The 25,134-nt window shown below is 41.4% G+C and overlaps 2 protein-coding genes and 1 long non-coding RNA gene across 3 annotated transcripts; 1 reads left to right on the forward strand and 2 right to left on the reverse strand.

Moving 5' to 3' along the window:
- Positions 1–1,498: 1,498 nt before the first annotated feature.
- COPRS (coordinator of PRMT5 and differentiation stimulator) lies at positions 1,499–5,526 on the reverse strand. The gene is made up of 4 exons (XM_068413613.1): positions 5,480–5,526; positions 4,575–4,662; positions 3,720–3,992; positions 1,499–1,668 (listed from the first exon to the last, which is right to left on the reverse strand). The coding sequence occupies exons 1-4, from the start codon at positions 5,510–5,512 to the stop codon at positions 1,499–1,501; spliced, it is 564 nt and encodes a 187-aa protein (XP_068269714.1). The 5' UTR covers positions 5,513–5,526.
- Positions 5,527–7,534: 2,008 nt separating this feature from the next.
- UTP6 (UTP6 small subunit processome component) lies at positions 7,535–19,320 on the reverse strand. The gene is made up of 19 exons (XM_068413179.1): positions 19,187–19,320; positions 19,003–19,087; positions 18,348–18,389; positions 18,169–18,261; positions 17,486–17,533; positions 16,622–16,685; positions 15,952–16,070; positions 15,277–15,354; positions 14,757–14,838; positions 13,449–13,530; positions 12,610–12,791; positions 11,757–11,836; positions 10,999–11,076; positions 10,647–10,826; positions 9,924–10,004; positions 8,890–8,999; positions 8,738–8,804; positions 8,366–8,438; positions 7,535–7,795 (listed from the first exon to the last, which is right to left on the reverse strand). The coding sequence occupies exons 1-19, from the start codon at positions 19,276–19,278 to the stop codon at positions 7,638–7,640; spliced, it is 1,794 nt and encodes a 597-aa protein (XP_068269280.1). The 5' UTR covers positions 19,279–19,320; the 3' UTR covers positions 7,535–7,637.
- Positions 19,321–19,401: 81 nt separating this feature from the next.
- On the forward strand, positions 19,402–20,900 carry LOC137670557 (uncharacterized). The gene is made up of 2 exons (XR_011049314.1): positions 19,402–19,668; positions 19,799–20,900. It is a non-coding gene; the product is annotated as an uncharacterized lncRNA (long non-coding RNA).
- Positions 20,901–25,134: the final 4,234 nt, after the last annotated feature.

Here is a 25,134-nt window from a genome sequence, read left to right on the forward strand (position 1 = left end):
TGCTTTCTGCTGTGTGTGTTCTGGAGGCATGCCAAAGTAAACTTTGATGGAAATACTAATCCCTCAATCACTCCATCATATAGGAATAAAAGAACAGGCCCTCTTTCGTGCAACCTCAACACCAGGCTTCCACTCTTTACTTTGATTGCTAGGTACCAAGACATAACCAGGAACTGCAAGTACCAGAAGAAAAGACCCTTCCAAGCTCTTGTCCTCCTGTGCTCTCTAGGAAAAGGTTAAGCAAATATCACTGTGTCATTCACTTCTTCCTTCCAAACTAATGCATAAATTATTTTGGTCTCATATACTGGATGATTTTTAAAAAAAAAAAAAAAAAAAAAAAGTCTTCCAGTGATAAATGTTAACTCCTTGCCTGAGAATAAACAAACATGGGTAATGTGCTCCAGTATCAGTCAGTGTCAAAACACAAAAGCATCAAAACGTTCTTGAGAAGTAAGTGCTTAATGAAACATGAGCATTAGTTGAAGATTATTGTTACTCAAGTGACCTGCCACTCAATCCACTTACATACTTCGTTTGAGAATGTTTCGTTTAACTCCAAAGCGAAGGCAAGAAGGATATGGTTCTAGTTCCAGCTATTCTCTTAGAGACTGTACAGAGGTATTTTGTGTTCCATCTCCTCATTCGCCACAACACAAACTTAATCCACTACTGTTTGCAGGACATTATATACTGCAAGACACTATATTGGCACAGATATTTCCTTCATCATTACACATCTGATGTTGCATGAGAATGTTATATGGACAGCTATGAGACTGGAGGATAATATGCCCATATACAAGAAGATCTGATGTGGAGAAATCTTTATTGGGAGGCAGTCTTAAACACCCAGCACTCCTACTGGATACAGCAGGCCCTACTATATGTCCACAGATGTATTTGCAAAAGATGTATCACCTGTTTGTAGTTCCTTTATACCAAAATACACAAAAATAAAAACAAAACAACTCATTCTGTATTTGTCATGGCTAATCTTGTTCAACACCAGTATTAGTTATGGAATCACAAACTGCAACATAGAAATACAACTGAGAAGCTGGAAGAGGAAGAGTTTTAAAGCTATCCGAACCAACGTGACAGCATCAAATGAAAAGGAACGAAAACTACAAGTTACATAGACACACAGGAATCAGCATGTCAAAACTGGCAAAGGTTGGCAAACAAGCTGAAGGTTAGAAATTAAATACTTCCTCTCAAGCAACTCATTAGCAACTACGTAGATCTATGTAATACAAACAAAAAGTCCAGAAGCACACTGACTCCTTACAGCTAGCACCTGCACTTGTGTTTCCAGAGGTCAATATAGTCAATTTATAAACAGCTCAGCAGCCGTCTAAGCAAAACTTCGGAGATGGTTCAGCATTTCTGGCCTTATGCAGAACTCTGCAAGCAAGCCAAAGGCCTTGACGTGACTCAATTGGTGAAGAACATAATCCAAGTCAGAAGCCAAACTTAGTCCTGACCAGGGTCAACCTCATTCATCAGCATCATCAAACTGGCCAGTCTCAGTCATTCTAAATGGTGGTGTAAAAGCAAAGCAAGCTGCATGGTGACAGCTTGGGTTGTAAAACGAATCCTCTTGCCATGAGTATGAGGCCAAAAGACTATTCTCCTCAAAGCTTCCACAGTGGAGATCATCAGCATCTAAAGAAGATCAAAGAAAAGATTTAAACCATGGGAGATACACTATACCACTAGTAACAGATTATTTTGCAGGTCTACAGCATCTTCCGGTTAAGTATTTCAATTTGACCTGTCAGCACTCGTGAATTAGACCTACAAACAAAGCAAACAGAAAGCTGAATTTGGCAATGTCTTCATTTTAAGGGAGGTTCTTGCCACAGAGACAAAACAGTTTTCCAAAAAGCTCAATGATATACCTGGATTCAGAACATCCAACACCAGTTCTTACAATGCATGCAGTTCTACGTTTTCTCCAGGCATAAAAGGCTCACGAAACCATTACTTTGATTTCCCCTCGCCCTTCCTGCTGGCTCCATAACCACATCCCAATTAGGAGCCCTCCAAACCCTTTAAGAACTGGGTCACTGGAGGGAACGGAAGGGTGGGGTCCTGTAAAAGCGAGCTTTGAACATTTCTACTAGGCTAGAATTAAGCCTAATAAGCCAGTTATTTAACCAAGCTAGCACAAAAATAGGGCAAAGTCCTTAAACAGAAGCAAAAAGATTTCTAGCCAGCAGACACCAAAAGGACTGAGCAAATGAAAAGCCCAGAGTATGGGGCACCAGAGGACACAACACAGTATATCCATGTGTCAGCTTTCCAGTAGCACTGCCAAACAAGCCATCAAAGCATTTTAAAAAAGTTTTTTAAAAGCCATAAAATCACCGTCCAAGCACTTTTTAAATTTTGAGTTAACAACTCAGACACTTGCACTCAGTATCCTTCACAAGCACCCGAATCCCATAATCACAGCTTCCTTCAACTAAATTTGTGAGGATTTGAAGAGCATAAGCTACAGGTAGGGATGAGTTAGTTAAATACAGGAAAATAATAGAACTTGTGACAGTTCCAGTAAAAAAAAAATAAAAGAAAACATTTCATAAATTTGAATAGATGAGAGATTAAAAGGAAAGCCAAGGATGGAAGACAGGGAAACATCCAAAAAGGAAATATCTTTTTCTCAGATTACCCAGTGTGAAAAAACACCACTGTATTTCCATTTTAAAATCAGAATTATTTCATAGGAAGGCTGCAAAAACTTTCCCACTTCCTTCTGTTATCAAACAATGGAATTTGAATACAACAGCCATTTATGAAATTAAAATAAGCAGAGAATTGATACTTCCTAAGCAAAGAAAGGAGTGTTTGTATTAATTACAAAAGATACACATTAATGAGAAGAAAATGGAAATGGTGCTATTCTGCGTCAACAAAGACACAGCAGGTCGCCAGTGCTGGCTGAACTCCATCCACTTGTTCTCCCCTAACATACAGCCTGGCAAATGGGAGACTGAGGCTCTCGGTTCAATACCAGTCACTGTAAAACAGTTTACAAACTGGAGGATTAATACAACTCTAAAGATGTGAATGAAACTGCTTCTGTCCATGGGACTGATCCCATGCACAACCACTTAAAAGGATCGAGCTTCAAAAAAACAAACAAGCAAAAAAAAAAAACACAAACAACCAAACAAAAAACCCTACCACACAACCCAAAAAAAAACCCTACAGCAAAAGCAACAACAAACCGTATTCAGGACGGAGACTGAGCGCTTGTACTGCTCCCCTCCAAAGAACTCCGTGCTCTAGAGGGACATTAAAGTGTACAGTCTGGATGAATTTTCTTGGAGGAAAGGAGGAACTCTGCACAAAAAAGTTACATTCCTACACTCCATGTACCTTTCTCTTCTGCTTTAGAATAACAAAGATACACTATTGAGTCCTACCTTCTCCAGAGAAACTCAATACACACATTCAATTCCTCTCCTTACAATTCCACTCCCTAAGAATTCAAGTGCTCAAGCATTTCATGTGAACTTCACAACACTGCCTTTAAATCCTACATTTGACAACAAAATTATGCATTACAAATCCACAAGGTCAACAACAACAAAAAAACTGCCTCCCAAAACAGAACATGGAGTTATTTAAATACATTCCCCTGCAAAGCACCTACCTCCAATCACATACTATCCAAAAGTCAAATGAAGCACAAGTAAATTTGTACTCACCATAACGATCACATTCAGAGTCCTCCAATTCTTTATCCCAGTCCTCTGCCTCGTACACAGCAGCAGTTTGCAGCTCTGGAAAAGTTACAGCCTCAGGCATACTGGAGACTTCACCACCCAAGTCTTCACCGCCCAAGTCTTCCAGGTGAGGACATATATGAACAGAGTCAACAGGAGAGCCACTAACATCATCTTCATCATGAGAGATATCAGAGAATTCACTTTCTTCAGACTTGCTATCAAGAACATTTGGAATATTCTTCAGCAAACATTCTAAAACCAGTAGAAAGAGCCAATAGAGATACTTAGGAAATAAACAGGAACAAATAAATCCTTAGCATGCAATAATTCAGACAGGGATATTAATGGACTTTGTGACTACTAATCTAATTATAATATATGCCATTTCTTACATATGTAATATCACCACAGTGCTGCTTCAGGTTTCAGATGCTGGGGAACACTGGACACAGGCTTGCATCACAGCACTAGCCCAAGGCAGGATTTTCCACAGACTCTTGTTGGAAAATAATTCTTTAAACTAGGGCAAAGGACCCAGCAGTCTTGTTTCACCACATTCACCTGCTGGTATTTTTTAAAAATAGGTACATTGAAAAACCACAGGTCTGGTTTTAAAAAAAACAAACATACAAATAGAAAAGGATTTTTGGTAGTATTGATTAATTACTCTTGTACCTAGGCACACACAAATATCTACATGGAAATAATTTAGTGCAGTAACTGAAGAGGCATTTCCCATGCATCACCAAAGAGTTTTAAGTATATTTCCTTAAGCATACTGTAAGTTTCATGACTCACCATCTGCTTTGTTTTGTCCCAATATTTTAGGCTTACCTTTTCTGGGCTTCCAGATCATAGTTTCTCTTTTATTAGGATGCTGTTCCTCCTCAAAGCTTGCAGATTTAATGGCAGCAGCCATCGCCTACAAAACAGTTTTAAAGAATCCAGTAGCACCTTTCATTGATTCCTTCAATAAGGCTCATGCAACTTCTACTGCATTTAAGTATTTCTGAGCCCTTGAGCATGACCTGTTTTGTTTGTTCCCTTGATGAATCAGAGGTTTTAAACCAGACAGGCTTTCACTTCAGAAAGCAAATCTGCCGAGGGATGGCTCATCCTGCTGCTGCCATCAGTCAGCCCAGGCAGCAGCGAATACAGAACTGCCAGTCACGGCCATAATCCTGCTGCCACCCTGAGTTTTGGGAATGGGTCCCCAGACTGACCCAAAACGTGCCCATTTGGGAACGGCAGCAGACTGTGAAAGCTGCAGAGGTAATGAAGACACAAGGAGTGGAATGAGTACCAGCACCAAAGACTACAAACTAACCACCCTGTGGGAGCCAACCTGCTGAGGAGACAGGAGAGGGCCAGGCCCTCCAGCAGCCCTGAGGAGCTGGAGGAAGATGGCGGATGCGCAGCTGGAGCGCAGAAGGTAACACCTCAACTGCTTTCATGGTGCCCAAGGGAGAGGAAAGGAAGGGTGAGTTATCCCCGCCACTTCCACTACAACAAAGATGAATTTGGTGAAGGACAGCCCCGGCCCAGGGCACCGGGTGCGGGAAGCCCGGCTCCCAGGTGCTCGAAGGGCCGAGCGCGGCACACCTGAGGCCGGGCCTGCTGACAGGGGTCGCGGCCAGCCAAGAAGGGCAGAGCGCCGCGCACTCCGGACAAGCCCGTACCGGCGGGCCCCGCCACCTCCGCTGCCCGCCCGCTCCCCGCCCCGCAGGAGCCCACCGCACCTGCCAAGGCGGCGGAGCCAGCAGCCGCGCCATGCCCGCCGGCGCTGAGGAAGCGTCCGGCTGCGCCGCCATGAGGAGACACTGGTCCCTCCGTGCCCGCCCGCTTTCCCGCCCTGCCGGAGCCGCTCGGCCCCTCAGCGCCGGGCGCGGCCGCAGCGCCTGCGCCCGAGGCAGCCAGCGGCCACGGGCACCGGCGGGCGGGCGGTCTCCGACGAAGGGCGGCTGCTGCCGAACCCGGTGAACGTAACGGCTGTGCCCCGGCTCCCGCTGAGGGAGCTCGGGGCGACCCCGGCCGGGAAAGAGGCGGGAACTGAGGCGCGGCGCGAGCCTCCGGCCGCAGCGCGAGCGCCGGCTTCTCCCGCCTCAGCCGCGGCGCGAGCGGCGCTGCGACCCCCCGCGCCCCTGAACCCCCCTCGCCCGCCTCCGCGCAGGGACCGCCGCTACCGGGATTTTTTGAACGCATAATGCATAACTCCTTTATTGCTACTGGAGATGTTGTCCAGGGAGAGAGGAAAACAGTCTGACTTAAGGGCAGAAACAAGCAATTGAAACAACTGGGGAAAAGAGGCAGAGAAATACAGACCCAAGAGCTGTAAGAAAACACCTGTACATTCATGAATTGTAAATAAAATATCTGTGCCCCTCCAGGCTCTGTGGCTTCTTAATCTTGCCAAAAGAGAACAAGATCCTCAAAGCCTCGTGCTAGAAGCATGCTCAGAGAAAGGATTAGGAGATGGGAAGCACCTGCGCTGACAGATCAGGCAGGTGCTTCAGGAGCAGGTGTCGGCTAAAGGAGCTTTTAGGAAACGCCTATCGCTCAAAGGGGCTACAGGCAGCGGAGAGAGGGGCAACACTCTATAAGGAACCAGAACAGGGGGTTAAAAAAAAAAAAGCCCACTTTCAGCAATGGTGGAGGTATCAGCTTTGCTAGACTGAAAAGACAAAAAAACAAAAAAACAACCCAATAAAAAACCCCCCAAGATCCAGACCTTGTACTTAAAAGCTTTTCATTGTGCAATGGAAGAAGCAAGACAAGAGATTCAGGGCAGGGAGTAAGATAATAAAGGGCAAGCAGAGTGTAAGAGGAGTGATTGCTGGGGGGAAAGCACAATGCCAGACACGAGACAGCTGAGAACTAGTGGGGAGATGGAAGATGGCCAGGCTAAAAGCTTGGGAATAACAAAACTGGACATACTTCCCATGTCACAGAGGCAACAATCGAGCAGGCTGTTGCTCCAAACCTTGTTCCCAGCTAGTTACTGGAATTTGTGGTTTGAGAGGAAAGGCAGTTTCCACTTGTGTGAAAAATCTTAAAGAAATATGGCTCTGCATTATCATTATGTCACCATTCAGTCATTGGGAAATTACTGATGGCTGCACGCTCCTATACATTCCCTAGGCGTGCTCTGTAGGTCTGAGGACAGCGTTTATGCTGATTTAATGAGCAAACACGGCTCTGCAAACAGCCAAGGGCAGCACTGTCTCAAAAACCTGGTACCCATTTTTCAGGCATTGTGGACATAAAGTTGAAGCATAAATCCAAACCTTCTACTGTCATATTAGGGACATTTGTAACAGATCTCAGCTCCCCTCTACATTTCATAGTCACTCTCAGAATTACAGCTTAGGATGCAAATACCAATGCAAAGTAGTTGCAGAGATTGGGGGTTTTTTTTTTTGAAAAGAGGATTACAAGGTTAGGAAACAATAAATACCATCATTTTACAGATTGTTTCTCCAGTGGTCCATTTTTCATTATTCAACTTGGTACAATACAAAGATCTCCCACAGGTGTAGTTTCTATGGTTTGGGGTTTTTTTCTGCATTTATGTGCTGTAATATTAGCCTTCCAGAGTGTAAAAGCTGATGCATTACGACTATTCCCTCTGAATGTTTAGGCAGAAGGAAGAGTTTGCTCGCAGAAGTCTCAACAAAGAACGCCCTCAGAGATGCCTTTGTTTTCTCCTCTAACTGTACACTTGAACTTGCCACTGGCAGAAGCAACACTAGAAACAACTGCAATGGGGCAGATGATTTTTTTTTTTTTTCCACATATGACAGAAGGTAAATCACTTTAATATGATCCAGGCACATATTTACCTTTGTACAAAGAAGTTTAAAAAAGCTGCACTGTCATGTTGTAACTATTTATAGTTTTTCATAAATGTCCAGTTTGCAATAAAGTGTATTTGGAAACAAAGTCTTCCACCAGGTCTCCCTGCAACATCTTCATAGCTCGCCAGTGAATGCTGCCACAGTTTTCTGGTTTGCCTTGGGGATGACTTAGCTCCTCTTTGACATAATCCAGCCAGAGATCTTTAAAAGAAAAATATAAGTTCTGGTTATCTTTTGATTAGATATTACTTAACAAACATACCAACCCTAACCTAGAAACCCTCTTTTTGCTAGTGTCCTTGATGTTAGCATGATGGGGTTTACTGTGTGAAACTACAACCCCCTGCCCCTTGAGGACCAAAAGCCTGGGTTCTATTCCCAGCTGGAACAATGATGTCTTAAGAAATAATGCCGCAATAATTGAGCTGTTTACTTTCTTAAAAGGAATACTGCAGAAATCTTGATTATAAAAAACGTAGCTCCACACTGTTCACAAAACAAAATTAAAGGTGATGTGCATCTCTTACGCCAGCCAGTCTCAAAACCTTATTTGTTAGTAGTTCTGCTGAAGCGGAACTACTGCAAACAACGACCCTGGACCGAAAGTGAAGGCTTGCTGCAGTGTGTCATGCACTTAATGGCACAGAAGTAAGCTCCACTCTGCATGACAGCAATCACAAGGGCAGAACAAACAGCTACCTTTTGAAATGGGTGGAAATAAAAGAGGCAGCACTGAATGAATGAATAAATAAATAAATAAAATCACCTTACCAGAATCTGTTGAACCAAACTCTCTCAAGGCACGTTCATAGTATTCTCTCAGATGAAGCATTTTGCAGGATTCCTAACAAAGGAAGGTATTAAAAGGCCATTTATTTTCTACAGAAGGGAATCTGCAGCTTGATTACATTTTTACAAAGAAAGTGAGTCATGGTAAATTACACGTGCACATGCACACTGCCAAAGATTAATTAGCATGGAACTTGGTTTTGTATTACATACTATGAATCAACTTGAGAAGACAAATATGAACAGATCACAAACTAATGACACTACTCGTATGCCCTCTGTTTCCTATTTAAATCCAAAGTTAGAAGTGTATTTTACAAATACAAGGCACCAATTGGATATTCAACAACTTACTTGCTCCTTTTCTATTTGGATCATCTTCCTGAAGAAGTCAAGTGAAAATGGACGATTTTCACACAGGCTGAAGTAAAAAGTAAGTAAGTTTAGACTTCAAACTTTTTAACATATGCCCTAGAACAATCAGGTTTGAAGGTTTTATTGATCACCTGGTAAAGACTCTTTTAACTTTCTTATAACCACCATTTCTGTAAGTCCAGTCAAGGTATTTTTCTTTCATAGTCACAGACTCAGCAGGAGTTGTGGCACGTAAGGATCTCTGCAAGTTTAAAAGGCAAAAAAAAAGTAACAAAAACTAAACCAACCACATAAGCTACAATTAAAAGACAAGGGAGAAGAAACCAACCTGATCTAAGATGTCCCTACTTGTTGCAAGGGGGTTGGACAAGATGACCTTTAAAAGTCCTTCCAACCCAAACTATTCTATGATTCTATGAAATAGTACCTTCTCCCAAGTTAGGCATCTGACATAAAGCAGATCTTGTAAGTGAGACAAAGTACTGGACAAAAGCATCCCAAATGATGTCTGAAAGACAGCATTAGGTAACACATCCAATCGTTTTCAAATTAAAGTATTAGTTGTAACCTGAAATACACATCTCCTCCAATATTCCATACAGCTGGCAACTGGCATTTCCCTAACGTCCTTCACACAGAGGGTTTCACAATGCTCTACAAACAACTGAATTCAAGCTCCCACCTGAAATACGTGTTTTATGTTGTAAATAGGGGGAAAAAACCAAACACCCCAACATGCCAGGCAAAGAGGAAATGTTTTGCCCTAAGCTATTCAAGGAATTTACAGTGAGATTAAAGTCCCAGTTTTATGCTTGAGTTTTCTGTAACAAGGTTGATGTTTTCACAGAGATTGGAAAATTCTCTTTTTTATGTTAGCTATCTGAAAACAGAGCAAAAATTCTAGACCACAAAATAAAAGTAAGAGTCCATCATTGATTGTGCTTACAAACATCTAGATGTTTTAGAAGCATGGGAACGACATTTGTGCTTATGAGCCTATGTCCAGCTGTTTTTGGTAACATACAGTTTTAACTGAAATTCTTTGATATCAACACATCCACGAAGGAACTGTGGTATAAAGCATTTGTTACACATTCCATCCACACACATTGTTCACGTTTATTTACACACTGTCATAAAAAGTAGATTTCTATTAGCTAAGTACCTGGTAGAGAGCTTCCGTGTCTTCCTTGCTGTTCGTGCCTTCACTCCATTCCACCCAGAGGGTCCATAATGGCAAAGTGCCCTACAAGGTCAGCAGATAAATCAAATTACTGAAATACAGTGGCTCTGATTTACAGCAACACATCCACCAGGTTCTGTATTACAGCTGCCATAAAAAATAGGACAAATATGACTTAGCTGACACCTGCAAGACATGCTGCCAGGGATGAGAGAAAAGTTCTTCTGCATCACCGAACACTGCAGTACAAAGGTAACTTCTGAGAACAACAAGAAGGAAAGAAATAATAACCTCCTTGTTTCCTCTCCTAACTCCTTGTGCCCAGGGTTTGAAATGGAACAGTAAGAGAGCACATAGCTAATTCAAGGCTTGAAATACCACACACACAAACAATATATCAGGACAGTGAGGAAAAGGAAACACATTTTTCAAGTAAGACACAAAGGACACCAGCTGACTGCTAGAAGAGTATGCAAAATGGCACCTGTGTGCATTCAGACTTTAAAATTGTGAATATAAAGTGAATTTGCAATTCCCTAATGCTCCTGAATGCAACATGCATGTGAAATGTCAAGTTCTTATTTTTGACCTTAAAAATGGTTAGGGACTTTTAATGCCTTGTAAAGGAAAAAAAACACCTCAAATAAGTATCAAAGGTTTCCAGCCCAAGACTAATACATGCAAGTCCATAAAGCCAGCACAGACCTTAGATCTCACGTGCTTAATGGCTTCTTCAAAACACTCGGTCACATCGTCACTCTTCACTTGGATCAGCACCTGCAGCCTCATCTGCCACACTTCCACTGACGGGCTGAAGCGCTTAGTTGCAGCTTCTGCCACCTCCGTAGCCTTCTCAAAGAGGTTGGACTCCAGTAATAGTTGAAGCTAAAACCCAGCAGATACAGCTGATCACCACAAGAGATTTGTAATACCTTGTTACAAAAGCAAGGCCTTGAACACAACATTGCCCACCTTTCTATCTACTCAAAAGGGTCAAGATAAGCACGCAAGCAATGCAGGACAGTCTCATCATCTATTTTTCTATATCAGCTCTTACCCACTGCTTATAGAGAACTTCTGGCAGCAAACTGGACTCATGGGCTTTGTTGAACACACTCAGTGTCCTGTCCAGCCTCTAGAACCAACAGAGAAGAAGAAAACAAGCATTATTCCTGCATATACCGGATCCCAGCATTACAAGAAGCCCACCGGATTAGTGTATCAACATGTCACTGAAATTCAGTAAGAGTTACGTATCTAATGCTTTAGGTACCTGCACACATTCCAAGATAAAGGGGAAATTTGAGCATTTGAATTACACTTCTTCCTTAAGGAACAACATAGCAATGTTCTTGTACTGTATTAAAAGAGAACCACACTGCACAGGATGATTAGTTAATTCAGTCATACTCAAGTATAGATGTGTAATTAAGGTGCCCACGTGCCAGCACCAAACTTTACTCAGTCTTATTTGCAAAAGTCATTTTAATTCATCCCTTCCTTTGAACAGGCACAGGCTGGCAGGACTATCAGCAAATATTAACAAGTCTGCACTCTTAACTTCCATCCAAAGAGGTCACTGTACTTTACTGACAAGGCTGGTTTATGCCCAAGTTATCCACGTTCAGGCAGACCACATGTGAGCCTGACAGGAAAAGTGATCCCCTCAGATGGGGACTAAATGATCTTTAATGATGGCCACAAGTAAGTATTTCTGATAAAATGTCAAAATATATTTGCTCCTTGTCTGACAGATTACAGAAGTCAGTAAAAATAGGAATGATTTGTTACTATGATTTCCTAATACGCTCTTACCTTTTGCTTTAATTCTTCACTGTTGGTTTTCCTGTTACACCTCTCTAAGCAAAAAGTGATGTAGCATTTCCACATGTCCTCTGTAGAGCCAAAGGCACAACATCACACTTCACAGAATCACCAGAGTACGCACAAATATTATAAAAGAGACACTACATTTATAACATTAATATTTAAAAACAGCTTCCCAGTATAAGCTGCAGCCAGTAACTCTTTCTAAAGAGCACCAAGTTCTTAGTTCAGTTGAGGCTTCAGCGCATGCTGTCACAATTGATTCAGTACACCCTCTGCCTGTAGTTTTCAATGGGCCTGCAAGAGTGAGGACACTCACAGGCAGTCGAGAAAATCCTTGTCTTCAAAGGCTATATAAGCAGTGAGTTTGAGTCCACTCCACAGACAGCCCCTTGAGAGCCTCCTTTGAGAGTAAGGACAATGCCAGATATTGGATATCCCCTCCAATGGCAACTCAAAAACATTGCTTGCTCACAGCAAACCAGCAATATACTTGAATTCTACAGGTTTCCTTTACACAGGAAACTTTATCTGTTTACAACTCCCAAACCTCTATTCATCTGCGGGCTTCTATTCTCCTCATTGGTTAAATCACATTAATAAATGCAAACAAGCAACAAAAACCACTTTCAGATAAGCAGCTCCTTCACGAGCATAAACACATTGGAAAATAACCCAAATAACCCAGAAAATAAATCCCCAAAAGGTAGCATCTAAAAACCGCTTGCCTTCTCTTAGGTGTGGTAGAGCCTGCCAACAACCTACTTCAAAACTTTCACAGCATACAGTAAGCTAAAATACCAGGAAAAAATGATATTAAATCGCAGGCAGAACTTTTCACCTGTTGGGACTGCGCTCACAGCCTCTTCAAAGACAGCACAGCACCGCTCCTCTCTCTGGGTCATTTCAGATACTTTCATCTGTTTTGTGGTGTGTTCTGTCGACTGCAGGGACCCCAGCTCCAGCTCACGACGGGCCATGTAGTCCCATGTAAGAGGATCATCAGCATACTTGGTCTGCAAACTAAACACACCATGTCTGTAATACCCCTCAATGGCCATTCTTCTTTTGCAAGTAGGTTTAGAAGGGTTCTTATACAGGTATAGAAATGTACTTCATTTCTAAGTAATCAAATGTCAGAGAAAAAACATTTTACCTTTCCACAAGAGAAAGACAAAATATTAGCCTATTTTGGTTTTTTATTTGGTATGGATATTCTCCAGTAATTGCATGAACTAGACAGGAAGCTTTCAAGACAGACCTTTCTTTCGAGAGAGACCTTTGTTTTGAGAGAGGAACAACTGGAGAAATTAAAGATGCAAAAAAACCCACAAAGTACACTAGATAAATCCACAGTTCCTGCAGTAAATTTATGGAAACTAAGTGTAGCAATTATTCAGTGACAACTGTATTTTATCTAAGTTTTTCTTAGCAGCTTCTCAAAGCCTTTTCTGAAGTTAGATACACGTAACCTTTTCTAAAAAGCAAGCTTGCCTCATGTTTTGGGTTTTTTTTAAAGGATTTCACATAGGCCTTAACATTCTATTTCCCTAGAGGAACAGCCTTTAGTTGTTAACCTGTCAACCCACTATAAATTAGAAAAGTTATGAGAACATGTTTCTTAAAAAACAAAACAAAATTAAAAAAAAAAAAAGAAAACAACACAAAGCCACACCTCACCTTTCAAGAATTTCTTTTTGCAAATCTTGGGTAAAATCAAAGAGCTTTGCAACAGAAAGCACAGCCAGATGGAACTCAACACCTACATTTCAAAAGGAGAAAAAAAAATATCAAGTGGAGTATTACAGAAATGGCAAGTGTGCAATGGATGTATCTTTGCAAGCTTTTGTCAAGACACAGATAACATTTAAGTGCCTAGATAGATACCTTTTTCTTTCCTGTAAATCTCAGTGTTCCACCCATATGATACGCCATGTGTTAGGATGTTGATTGACTGACTATATTCTTCACAATTTCACGTTACCCAATCACAAAAAAAGCCATGAAAGGCACGACATTCCAGACTCCATATTGATAAACTAGTCCTGCCCTGACATGCTTACAGATCCTTCCAGCTTGGTTCCACTTGCAAATTTAATCGGCACTTCCTCTACTCCTTCATTTGACTCTGCCATGAAAACACAGAAAGCTCCACATTTAGGACAGACCTCTCTAAAGCTGCACACAGTATATGTCAATTAATTGTATCCAGCCATCTTGTATCTCCATAACTTATCTGTGAGAATGCCAAGTGACATGACTTGACATAACTAGTTCACTGTGAATCCCTAACAACCATTACTCACCTCCTTATTTTTAGGTACTTACAAATCATTTGTATACCTATTTATTCCAGTATTTCTCCAGGAATTTAAATTAAGCCAACTCTTTCTGTCATTTCCTCTAATGCCCTTTTGCCCTTCTGCTTTTCAATGCTGTTATTATATTTTGCCTGTTGTCTTCCAAAATATCCCCATCTATCATGGTTTCTCAAAGACACCTGCTACTACTTCGCAGTTATTTTACCCAATTCTCTCAATAAAATGGGTGAATTTTACCAAGCCTGGTTAATTTAAAATCATCTAACCTGTTTCATTATTAGTCTGAATTCTTACTTCTGTTGCTAGTGCTAGCTGATTAGTTGTGATCTAATGTTCAGTAAACAACAAAGCAAAAAAGGTGTGTAATTCCACACTGTCCTCCGTTTTTTTAAACAAACAAGTTTTGAGACTGCAAGCCCAGCCCCTATGCCACTTCAGCCCAAAAGCTGTGGTACTCGAAGAGGTGTCATCCTGCAGAACAGTTACTAAATCAGAACTATCTGCACTATTTATACTTTGGCATTATCTATGTTCTACTGAAGAAATGGTGTATTTGAAAATATCTTCGTGTGTACACTGAAGCTAAGTCTATCTGCATTACCTACTGCAGAGCTGAGTTAAAAGTGACAATTTTCCTACTGAATAAATACAAGAAATGTTAAATCACCTTTGATTTTCTGAGCAGCATCCCTGTAGACTATGCGAGCCAGTTCCCCATTGAGAATCTCTTCAGAATAATTGAATTCCCCCTGCAATAACAAGCATAACATCATTGAAAAAGTTGTTTTCCTTTCTCAGTTACCATTTTTGCAAACATGGAAAAAACTATCAGAAGATGATATTAAAGTTTTTCTTCATCTAAGTCTATCTTTATCTAATTCGCACAAGTCGGCAACAAAGAAATTAAGAGACAGTAAGTTTAATGATTCCTTTCCAGAAATTACTATTAACTTTCAAACTGGGGGATGTAACAAAAGACTTTAAAAATTTAAAGAAAAATCAGCGTATGAAGCATTTGAGCTGATCATCAGCCAACACTTGAAAAGCTTAACGCAAGCACAGGACATGAACAAAAACTTTCTCTAAGCTGTTCTCAAATAAACCATTAATACAGATCCCTTGAAACTATGCATCCAGATGTGATATGCAAGCAGACAATCTCTCTTAATTAAGTTCAGCTGACCTACCAAGTCCATCTTTGCTTGTTCAAATGCTTTCTTTTCCTTCCTCTGTTTTTCAGCATGCATCAGCTCCATTCTGAAATACTGCAAGAGAGAGTAAAATGAAATTATGGTGGGGGTGGGGATAAATCATAAAACATCGAAGTCCACAAACGTGGTACAACAAGCTCTGAGGAGCTACAAATCAGGACTTTGCCAACATCCCACATATGTCCAAGAGTCTTGGTTTGTAAAGGTTTGTGCATATAGCTATCTGCCCTACATATTTACTCAGAAATTCTCCGTATGTAGAAATTACCACTTTCTAGTCATTCTTAAACCTTAAATTGCCCTCAAAGAAAACCACATTCCCTAGCAAAGTCTAGGGATGCCAGACCTAATCCAGAGAACTATGACCTAGCAGAGCTTACAGTACTTTAGAAGGGAATTCTAACACTTTTATCTCTAAACAGTGTAAAACCCTATAAATACTAAACTCAGTTGCTACACAACTGAAAAATGCTATCAGTACAAAGTAGCTTTTTTTTCTTAAAAAAAAAAACAACAACAACTTTTTGACATTTCCCCACTGATGGGGAAACAAGTTTTTTCCAGTTTTCTCAGACTGATGCGAGAAATATGCTGGACTGATTTGCTCCGATTGACCAAATAACTGATCATAGAAGAAAAGCAGGAACTCACTTCTTGATAAAGCTTTGGGCACTCTGGATGGAAGCGCAAAGCACGAAGGAACAAGCGCCTAGCACTTTCTGAGGAAAGCTGGGTCTCCATTTCCCATTTTGCTGCCATAATCCACAGTGCTGCAACAGACAATACAAATACATTCATTTTAAGGCAAAGCAAGTGGCTGGCCATGACAACCCATTTTGAAGCTACTCTCCAAGATGCACAGGTTGTTTTTGTTCAATGTACCCAGCCCAACATAATCCATGAGCTCAGCAATGGAATAAGACTGATTATCTCCCATGTAAAACCGAGTTAAAGGACTAAAAGCTAAGCAGATCCAGGAAGTTTAATCTTGTATATCTACAGATCCAACGGTGTACAATGTCTTCAAAAGCCAAAATGCAGCCATGAGTATTCAACATCTCCTATCTCTGAAACATTTACGTAGTCCCCAGTCTACTGGGGAAATGGTCACTCAGACCATGGGGACTCCTACTTCACATCATCTTTTGATTGCTCGGCACAATCCCTGTCAAAGCCCTTCTCTGTGAAGCAGCAGCAAGGCAAAGAGAAGAGAGTAGGAACTTTACCCCAATAGCTTGAACTGAGATCTGTAAGAACTTAAACCAACACCATACATCCTATACTCAGTCATTTATGCAGCACTCGCCATTGTTTTATTTACCTGGTTTATTGGGATGAATGGCCAACATGGTAGAAAACACCTTACTAAGCTGATGTTTTGCATTCTGTAAAAGAAGAAGTTTTGTTTTACCCACTCTAGCACCAAACTGAACCACCAGCACCAAAGTTTCACTATGAAAAGTTACAAGTTGTAATGCAATTGTACTGGAAAAGACATTTCTCTGCTCCTTTTTCTTCAGTAGAAAATTTCTAATATTTGTTCAATATTGATCAGCTTTCAAATGTTACCAGACTAGATTAGCATAGTTAAACCTTTCTGGACTACACAGCTAACACAAACGTTGCCTAAGCCACAAACCCATAGTCTCACTGACTGCTTTTGAGGTAAAGACTGCATTTTTCTTTGGCTGCTTGCATTACTATGACATGGTCACCTGCTTCAGTACAGGAAGGAGAATGACTGAATGCTAATGACAATGGTAAAACTTGAACAGGTAAGTTTAAAGAGTACAGAATTGCCAGAATTATAGTTTTCAGCACAGCCACTATAAGAAGATTTTAGAACAAAATCACAATTCACAGGTGATCCATTTATTCCAGAGAAGGTATAACCAATATTACGATTCACCCAAACCAAATCGTACTCCAGATTCAATGCAAGTAGCCTCACCTTTGCCACCTGCAAGCATCAATATTCATACTAATTCATTCTGAGTCAAATTCTACACCTACATACATCAGTGAAAATCACAGGCAGCTCCAATAATACTATCAAAATTATTTCAGTATTACAGCATGCGGCAGTAAAGTTTGCACCCCTGCCTTGTAATTCAAGTTCCAGATGCCTGATTAAACACCAATCCAGTATCTCAACTCAGGTAAGATTAGCATTTTGAAAACTCACCCACTGCTTGCAAAATGCAACATGTGAAAGCCAAAGCTGGACATCGTCCTGTTGGAAATGCAAGGGGGAGAGAATCAACCTTACAATGAGGCAAGCACAAAATCACTTGCACATTGACAAGCACACAATGTGCCCTTGGTAGGACGACTTGGCATGCAAAGAGAAGGAATTTTGAATCTCAATTTCCCTTTTTTATTTTTTCCAAATCTTCAAATTCTTGCAAAACACCCAAAGAAAACCAACCCTCCCATCTCAAGATACACCCTCACAAATCTGCTAGACTGAACTTAACAGAGAGCTCACTGTAATGGTTCCTTAGGCACTTCATTTAGGTTTTATCATTAAATGTGTCAAGACAATCTTTTCCTAAAGCAGCTGAAAGTTCTTCTCATTCTGTTTCTAGTCCTTGCAAGCAGAAAGACCAAACTCACGTGGTAATACTTGTTTCAAGACAGTTGAGGACTAATGACTCAGAAAAGACAAAATATTGTGTACAAAAACCATCTATCTGACATGAATGATCTACTTCTAGGCTACTGCTAACTGTAAGACAAAACGTCCACTTAGTTTTTCTACTACATTCTTCTATGTTATTGCAAATATTTGGTGGCAATGATATCTAGATAAGTTTTACACACCAAAAGGACATTTTTCAACCTAGCAGTACAAACAAACAAACTTACTTTCCATTTTCCTATAGCACGGTTGAAGAGGCTATGGACTCTCTGCAGAATAGAGTGCTCAATTTCATCCTTCTTAAATGAATATCCAATGCGCTAGGAGGGAAAAAAAAGTATTAATTTTATTGCAATAGAAAATTTGGCATGAAGTATTTTGCACTCTAAATAACTGGCAAACTTACTGCTCTTCTTTTCTTGATCAGTTCGAGCAGATTAATTTCATACTAGAATGGGGAAAAAAAAAACATTTAAAAGCAAATGAGAAAATACATAACAGCAAGATAAAAATACAGATCAAGTTTTCATAGCTAATCAGGTGGACAATAAAAATTACATCCAGGAAAACATAAGCAACAATTTTTCGGCCAGATTTCTACATTTCTAACACTGATATTAAAGTTGAGTATTTGTATTGCACATAATATTTCAGACTTGAGCTGTTAGCACCCCACATATTCCTAGAATTGTAATGCACAAGCCAAACTTGTAACACCACAAAAAATTAACCACACTTAACTACAATTTGCACAGCACATCAGGGAACTGGGGTCTCTGCATCCCTGGAGAGAGAAGAAACTGTAGGAAAAGTCACAACAAGAAAGAAGTCTCTCTCATCCCAAACTCAGGCACCAACTCCTGGCTATGCTTCATGCTCTGGTGTATCTTAATAACACGTATGTGCCGATAAACCACTACGAGAGAACAGTACGGGCCAGGTGAGGAGAGGCCTCAAGCAGCAGCCTGTTTCCTACGTGGGTAACTACAAAACCCCTTAACTTCTCACTGACCTGGACCTACAAGGTGAGTTAGCACGCTCCGCTCATCAGTAAAGCCTACCTGAATATAGTTAATAAAATCCTCCTTCCGAAGGGCTCTCCGCTGTATTTTGTACTCCAGAGCCGAGGCCTTCCTCAGGACGGCCCTGCGGGAGGGGGAAATCAGCGAGCGGAGCGAGCCCGGCCGCGCCTCGCTGCCCCCGCCGGGCACCCAGCCCCGCCGCCGCGGCCCCCGCCCGCCTCACCTGATCTCCTTACGCGTGAACAGCCCGACCCGCTCCAGCTGCTCCAGCTCCGGGACGCGGTCCTCCAGCCGCTGCTCGATGCGCTCCGCCATGGCGCCGGCGGTGGCACAGGGCCCTCCCGCGTGCGCCCGGCCCCGCCCGGCGCCACTTCCGGCCGCGCCGCCCGCCGCCTTCCGGGGCCGCGCCGCTCTGGCGCCCCCTGCCGGCCCCTCCGCGCCCTGGCGCGGCTGGCGGGGCCCGGGCGGTGAGCGGCAAGAGCCCAGCAAGGGGAGCCCGGGACGGGGACACGAGTACGGGCGCCCCGCTGACCGCTCCAACGGGAAACCGGTTCCGCGTATAACGGCTTTGGGGCAGGCAGAGTCCTGCGGGAACGTCAGCCCGGAACCGCTGCGAGCCCATTGCTTTCTGGGGGGATTCCTCATGGGATGAATGGCTCTGACCCCTCACACGGCGCCGTCGGGGAAAATCAACAGTGAAACCAGGTGACGGTAAATTTCTTTCTTAAATGTGGGAAGTCCCAGGGAATCAAAAAAATGGAGGTGGGAGATGATTTTTTTGAGAGAGTTGCTTTAAATACTTACCCACAGCAATATCTTCTGCTTATGCTTTGAGTTGTCACTGCCATCGCTGAGCTGGTGAGAGACGGAACCACACCTTCAAACCTGCTCTGCCCTGTTGTGACCATTACTCCCTCCTGGAGGAACGGCAGGAGCTGTTCCTCTGAAAAAGCACAGGGGGAAGAAGAGATGGACTAAGGGCAAGAGGACTTCTGGCACAGCATTTTTCATATATAATAGCCCAAAAAAGCTGTGGGTGATGTTTCCCTTTTATTACAGTGGAACAGCTTTAGAAGTGTAACTGAGTACAGAGCGGGAACCTGACCTGCTAAAAACAACATCAGGCAAAAGCACCGTGCAAGAACTATCAAGAACATAGTAATTTTTTCACCTGCTATGACTTGGATTTGTGGTGGTTTTTCTCAATATTGGGTGCCAATTAAAGAAAACCCCTAATTCTTCGTGGGAGAGGTTTAGCGACTTTCACTCTGACAGGAAATAGTGACACTATTTTCCAAGAAGTGATCAAACAGGAAAGCTGCCAGGAAATGGAGAGGCACCATCCAGTCACAAGACCGAGAACTACTGAGTTCAGAGCTTGGAGGCTGAGGCAGCTCTGACTCGAGCTGTCCCACGCAGAGGGACCACTTCCCCACCTCGCGAGGACAACAGCAGCTCCCGACGTAGGCTGTCCGCCCTGGAGGCTCCTGTGTCCTGCACTGAACAGCCACAGGCTGTGGGTTTGCGTGTTACAGTGCCATCAATTCATCTTTATATACGCACAATATTCACAACAGAATTGGCAAAATCCAGCAGCTGCCTCAGAGCAGTCCAGCCGTCCCTGCAGTGGAAGGAGGAACCTCCCACAGCAAGAAGAGCTGGAGGGGAGATCAGCCCAGCCATCCCAGTGCAAGCCATCCCCGCTTGTGAGGCAAAGCCGTCAATGTCTCGGGAACTAAATTTCCACTGAAATTAGTTTCCACTGAAATTTAGTTCAGCCCCCTTTGAGTTCAGCTTTCAGCAAAGCAGCACAACAGGCAATCCTTCTCAAAGTGCTGGTGTAAGAATGTTATTCATGATCATCAGTAACGTTTCTTAATTATACTGGGTTTGACTTTTTTTTGAAATGCACCAGCTCAAACTGATTCTCACGTAAGTCCACAGACTTTACTAAAATAACACTTAAGGAGGACTACACGGGTCATGAAAAGTAGCATTAGCATACTGAATCGCTAAGCAAGAATGTGATTGGAATTACTACACTTGATTGTTTAACTTCATTTATTTTGTTATTTCTGCATCCGATTGCATGATTTTATACTATAAAAGCATTCTGTATTTAGAGCTTATGTCATGGTGCACTTAGATCACAACATGTAAATGAGAACACCACACGCAGTGTAGCAGTTCAAAGCTTAAAAAGCAGATGTCAGTCATTACCTGGAAACCTCTGGGAAATTCTATTTCTATCGTCTTGCTCTCCTCATTCTTTAAACCCTAAACTCTCCTTTGGCTGAAAAACAGCAGTAACTGTGAAGAGAGACACAAACATGAACAACAGAGTCTTCTCCTGAAACTTTATGGTTGATCATTCTATCAGTCTGAAAACATTGTTTTGTGATCAGCCTACAGTGTTCTGCCACCTGCAGTCAGTTAGCAACCTCGAAACTCAAAACAATCCATGACTGTTTTAACGTAGATGATAGAGAAGCGTGTGTAACCTCCACCTTGAATTGTGCCTCCAGGAGAATTCAGTCATGTGCACATATCTACCAACAGGTCTTGGGCACATATGAGAGTTACTCACATACTCTCCACATACTGATAACAATGTGTGTCCAACAATGCCTCTTAGGGCATTAAATCCCTTGTTAGCACTTGTCAAAGCACCACAATATCATCCAACAGAAGCACACAGGCATCGCACAAACCACTCTGCAGGACCCATCACTGTGGGACTCAAAGGAAGAAAGAATGGTGTGCACCAAAACAATAGACTCCCCAAGTTTCTAGTTTAGGGGCCTGGTATTTCCCACTCAAACACACATGCACAGAGCGAGTAACAATAAGATTCAAAATACTGAACTTGTTGATGACCTCACAGGATTATTTACAAATAAAATAGATCACAAACTGATTGAAAACATTTTCTGCTCCCTCAGATATCCCTGCTTTCCTGTAAATGGAAAACGTACCAAAATAAAAATGCCTTTCCTTTCCTTCCCCCAGCAAAACAATCCTTAGAACAATTAACATAACGGACTGTCAAAAGTGCTCAAACCAAAGTGACGAATGCAGTGAGTGGCAGGCAAGCCCAGCCCGACCCACCAGAACACTGCATGCTGGATTTGTCATGCAAATCCAAATGGAACCTGACATGCTCTTTGTTCATTTTCCTTTCAAAAAATCTACTTTAAATGCCTCCCATGTGCCTTGTTTTGGAAGCTGACATTCCAAATGCATCAGTGCAAATTACGGGAGGGATCCATTACCAATAAAGACGTTGCAATACAGAGAGTTTCAACAAAACTTACTGGGAAGACTGGAGAAACAACTGCTGCAGCTTGCACCTGTAGGGTCACTCTATTTGTGAAGTCTCTGTAGAAAACCTTCATCAGTAGGTCCTTGCAGGAGAAGTTCTGGCAAGCTGTCACAGCTTAATATTTATAGATTATAGTCTGCAAGCAATCAATGTATTGTGAATTAGGAATAACAGTGTTTTTGCTTTAAGTCTCGTCTCTATTGAAATGCATGATGGTTAATGTGCTTGAGGCAAATATTTAAATTATAAATTGATTTAGATAGATCTTACTTATTTCTACTATTTTACTGAGTGCATAAACAATTACAGCTTTTTAGAAGATGCCACCAGATGTACAGTATTTCAAAGTTAACTAATACTATATGAAGATGCCTTTTAAACAATGAGAGTGATGTTCATGAAAAGAATTGGGAAACTTCCACTGACTTCAGCTGAGCCAGTGGTTCATCCTTAGGGACACATTTTTCACAAAGCCCTCAAAGCATTTACTGAGCATTTGGGGCTTTGGTTTAAAAATATATGAACACATCTGTTAATAAAGAAGCTTGGAATTTACTCTTAAAAATAGACTAACCCAAACTTTGGACTATATTAACTTCTCTAGTTCTGTAATTAAAACAATTTACATGATGATTTGGTTTTGCCTCTGCCAAAACCAGCAGTCAATCTGCATGAACAGTGGTTTCATCACTGCAGTTCCACTCTGAGCCTTCAAAAATTTATATTTAAGACCATGCAATCAGTCAGTTGGACTGCTCCATACCTACTTTAATACTGGTACATGTACCTGTCCTACACAAATGTTATTTTTTCCATTCTGATAGACAAATGCTTGTCTTTGTCAATGCATTGCTTTACTCTTGCAGCTCGTTGGCCCTTACCCTGCAGCATTAGATCTGAATGCTTCCTAGAATTTCATTCACTCACTTATCTCTTCTTCAACTATTATTGGTAAAAAAAAAAACCAACACATTATCATTCAATGCCTTAACAGATCTGACAATTTACTCTTACATATAGTCTCTTAAAAAAGGCAAGACTTCTACTTTCTTCTTTGCGTTGGCTCTGAACTTGAATTTTTATGAATCAGATTTTTTTCTTCCTGCTCATTTTGGGGTATGTTTCTTCTCAGTTGCCCCAAGATCTGAACATCTATACACACGGAATTTTCAGTAAAGGGGAATGATGACTCTGGAATTGTTTCCTTGCCAGCTCACATCTGGTACTCAGTACAAGATCCATCTGTTTATTCAGGGTCTCCAGGGGCTTGCACAGTAGTGGCCATAAGTATGCCTTTTAATTCGATTTTGTCATTTGGCTGGTTAATAAGTAGATGACAGTCTGTTTAAATGCAGCAGGGCAGTTATAACTAGTCAGTCATCATACTCCAGTTGCCAATTCATAATCCAGTGGAATGCCAGTCACATTTCAACAATTTAAAACTGTATCAGTCGTCTCCTACATACTCCCAAATTGTCAACACCATGAAAGTATTGCTTAATTACCTTTAATTTAATAATATTTCTTGCATGTACATTTGTACTTAGGATTGTTGCTGGAGCTCTCTAGAGCAGAGTCGTGCTAATCTTGATTTACCTCACTAACCTGTCTAGGTTTGAAGAGTAGGTGAAGTTGTGGCATGGCCTTGGGTGACCTAGCTGTATCATAAGTAACAAGGCAGGTAAAGATAGAAATTCCTCAGAGCAAAGCCTCCTATCTTCTAAATGCAAAGATATCAGTACCAGCATCGATTACACTGGCATGCCAAAGAGCATAAATTATGCCACATGTAGATTTATTTCTCCTTCCAAAAAGTGGGATTAGGACTGGTCACAATTTGCCTCCTGCCATGTTTCTCACCTCCTTCTGAGGAGATGTGTTTAGTGTGGTAAAAGTACTTTGACCACAGTCATGGCAACAACCAGTAAAACTACTTCTGGAGTATGGATAATTCAGATTATAGTGCGCAGAATCATGTATCCCAAGCAGCACGCCGAAAACAAGATAAACTCTTGTAAAAGCCTTCTGAAGCAACCCCTAGCCTATAAAACCACAGGTAACATGTTAACTTTGGTATGAAACATTTAGATAAGCTCTCCCATGTCTGAATTTTGTATACCTGTGCTAACTGGAAAACACTAGGAAAGAGTTTCTGCCCCTGATCTTATCATTTAAGTAATTGCTGATGATAAAATTCAAAATTCTCATCTTATTAACCTGTAATCAGATTAGCCACAGAAGAATTGATCCCTGTTAAAACTTATCCCTTACCTAAAGCTGAAATGAATTTGTTAACTAATTTATTTGAGGTTTCATTTTACTATCTATTGACATATTCTTTGATCCTCCTATATTTTTCTTTTTGATTGATTGAAGTTTTATTCTTGCATTGTCAACACACCTTTCGGTGGAAAACTTCTGTCTACATCTGTAACTGACTTAATTCTCACATCTTCCCAGCAGTTTCTCTTTGATCTCTGCATTTCTGAGTTTAATCATTAAGTTTGCATCAAAAGTTTTTCAGTTGCCGTATCTTTAAGTTTCCAGGACTCAATTAAGAGAACACAATTCCTGAAAGTTCACTTGGAATTATTTTTTTATAGTTTTGCAGTACATAGTACTCTACTACACGTGGTGGATCTCTGAAAGTACAGCATGAACTAGCATGACTCCTATTCCATTTCCATGTATTAAGCATTTAAACATCAAGATTTGGCATGGGTTTTTTTCTGTGTATTTTGTTTGGAATCATATATTAAACATACTGTAGTGTGGGTGTTTTTTGTGAATTTATTATATACAGGAGATCTATAGATTTTCTGTAAAAAAGGCAAACACCTCTGGATTGA

Source organism: Nyctibius grandis, chromosome 15 (genome assembly GCF_013368605.1).
Source record: "Nyctibius grandis isolate bNycGra1 chromosome 15, bNycGra1.pri, whole genome shotgun sequence".
Taxonomy (NCBI): Eukaryota; Metazoa; Chordata; class Aves; order Nyctibiiformes; family Nyctibiidae; genus Nyctibius; species Nyctibius grandis.

Bases quoted from the DNA above. Each gene is read 5' to 3' on its own strand.
- COPRS (XM_068413613.1), bottom strand. From the start codon at position 5,512: ATGGCGCGGCTGCTGGCTCCGCCGCCTTGGCAG. The intron at 3,993-4,574 runs GTAAGCCTAAAA...TACTGGTTTTAG, and splicing joins GATCTGGAAGCCCAGAAAAG to AATGTTTGCTGAAGAATATT. The intron at 1,669-3,719 runs GTGAGTACAAAT...GATCTTCTTTAG, and splicing joins CTCTGAATGTGATCGTTATG to ATGCTGATGATCTCCACTGT.
- UTP6 (XM_068413179.1), bottom strand. From the start codon at position 19,278: ATGGCGGAGCGCATCGAGCAGCGGCTGGAGGACCGCGTCCCGGAGCTG. The intron at 15,355-15,951 runs GTGAGTTCCTGC...TCTCTCTTGCAG, and splicing joins GCCCAAAGCTTTATCAAGAA to TATTTCAGAATGGAGCTGAT. The intron at 7,796-8,365 runs GTAAGGTGATTT...TTTCTTTTAAAG, and splicing joins GTTTGGTTCAACAGATTCTG to ATCTCTGGCTGGATTATGTC.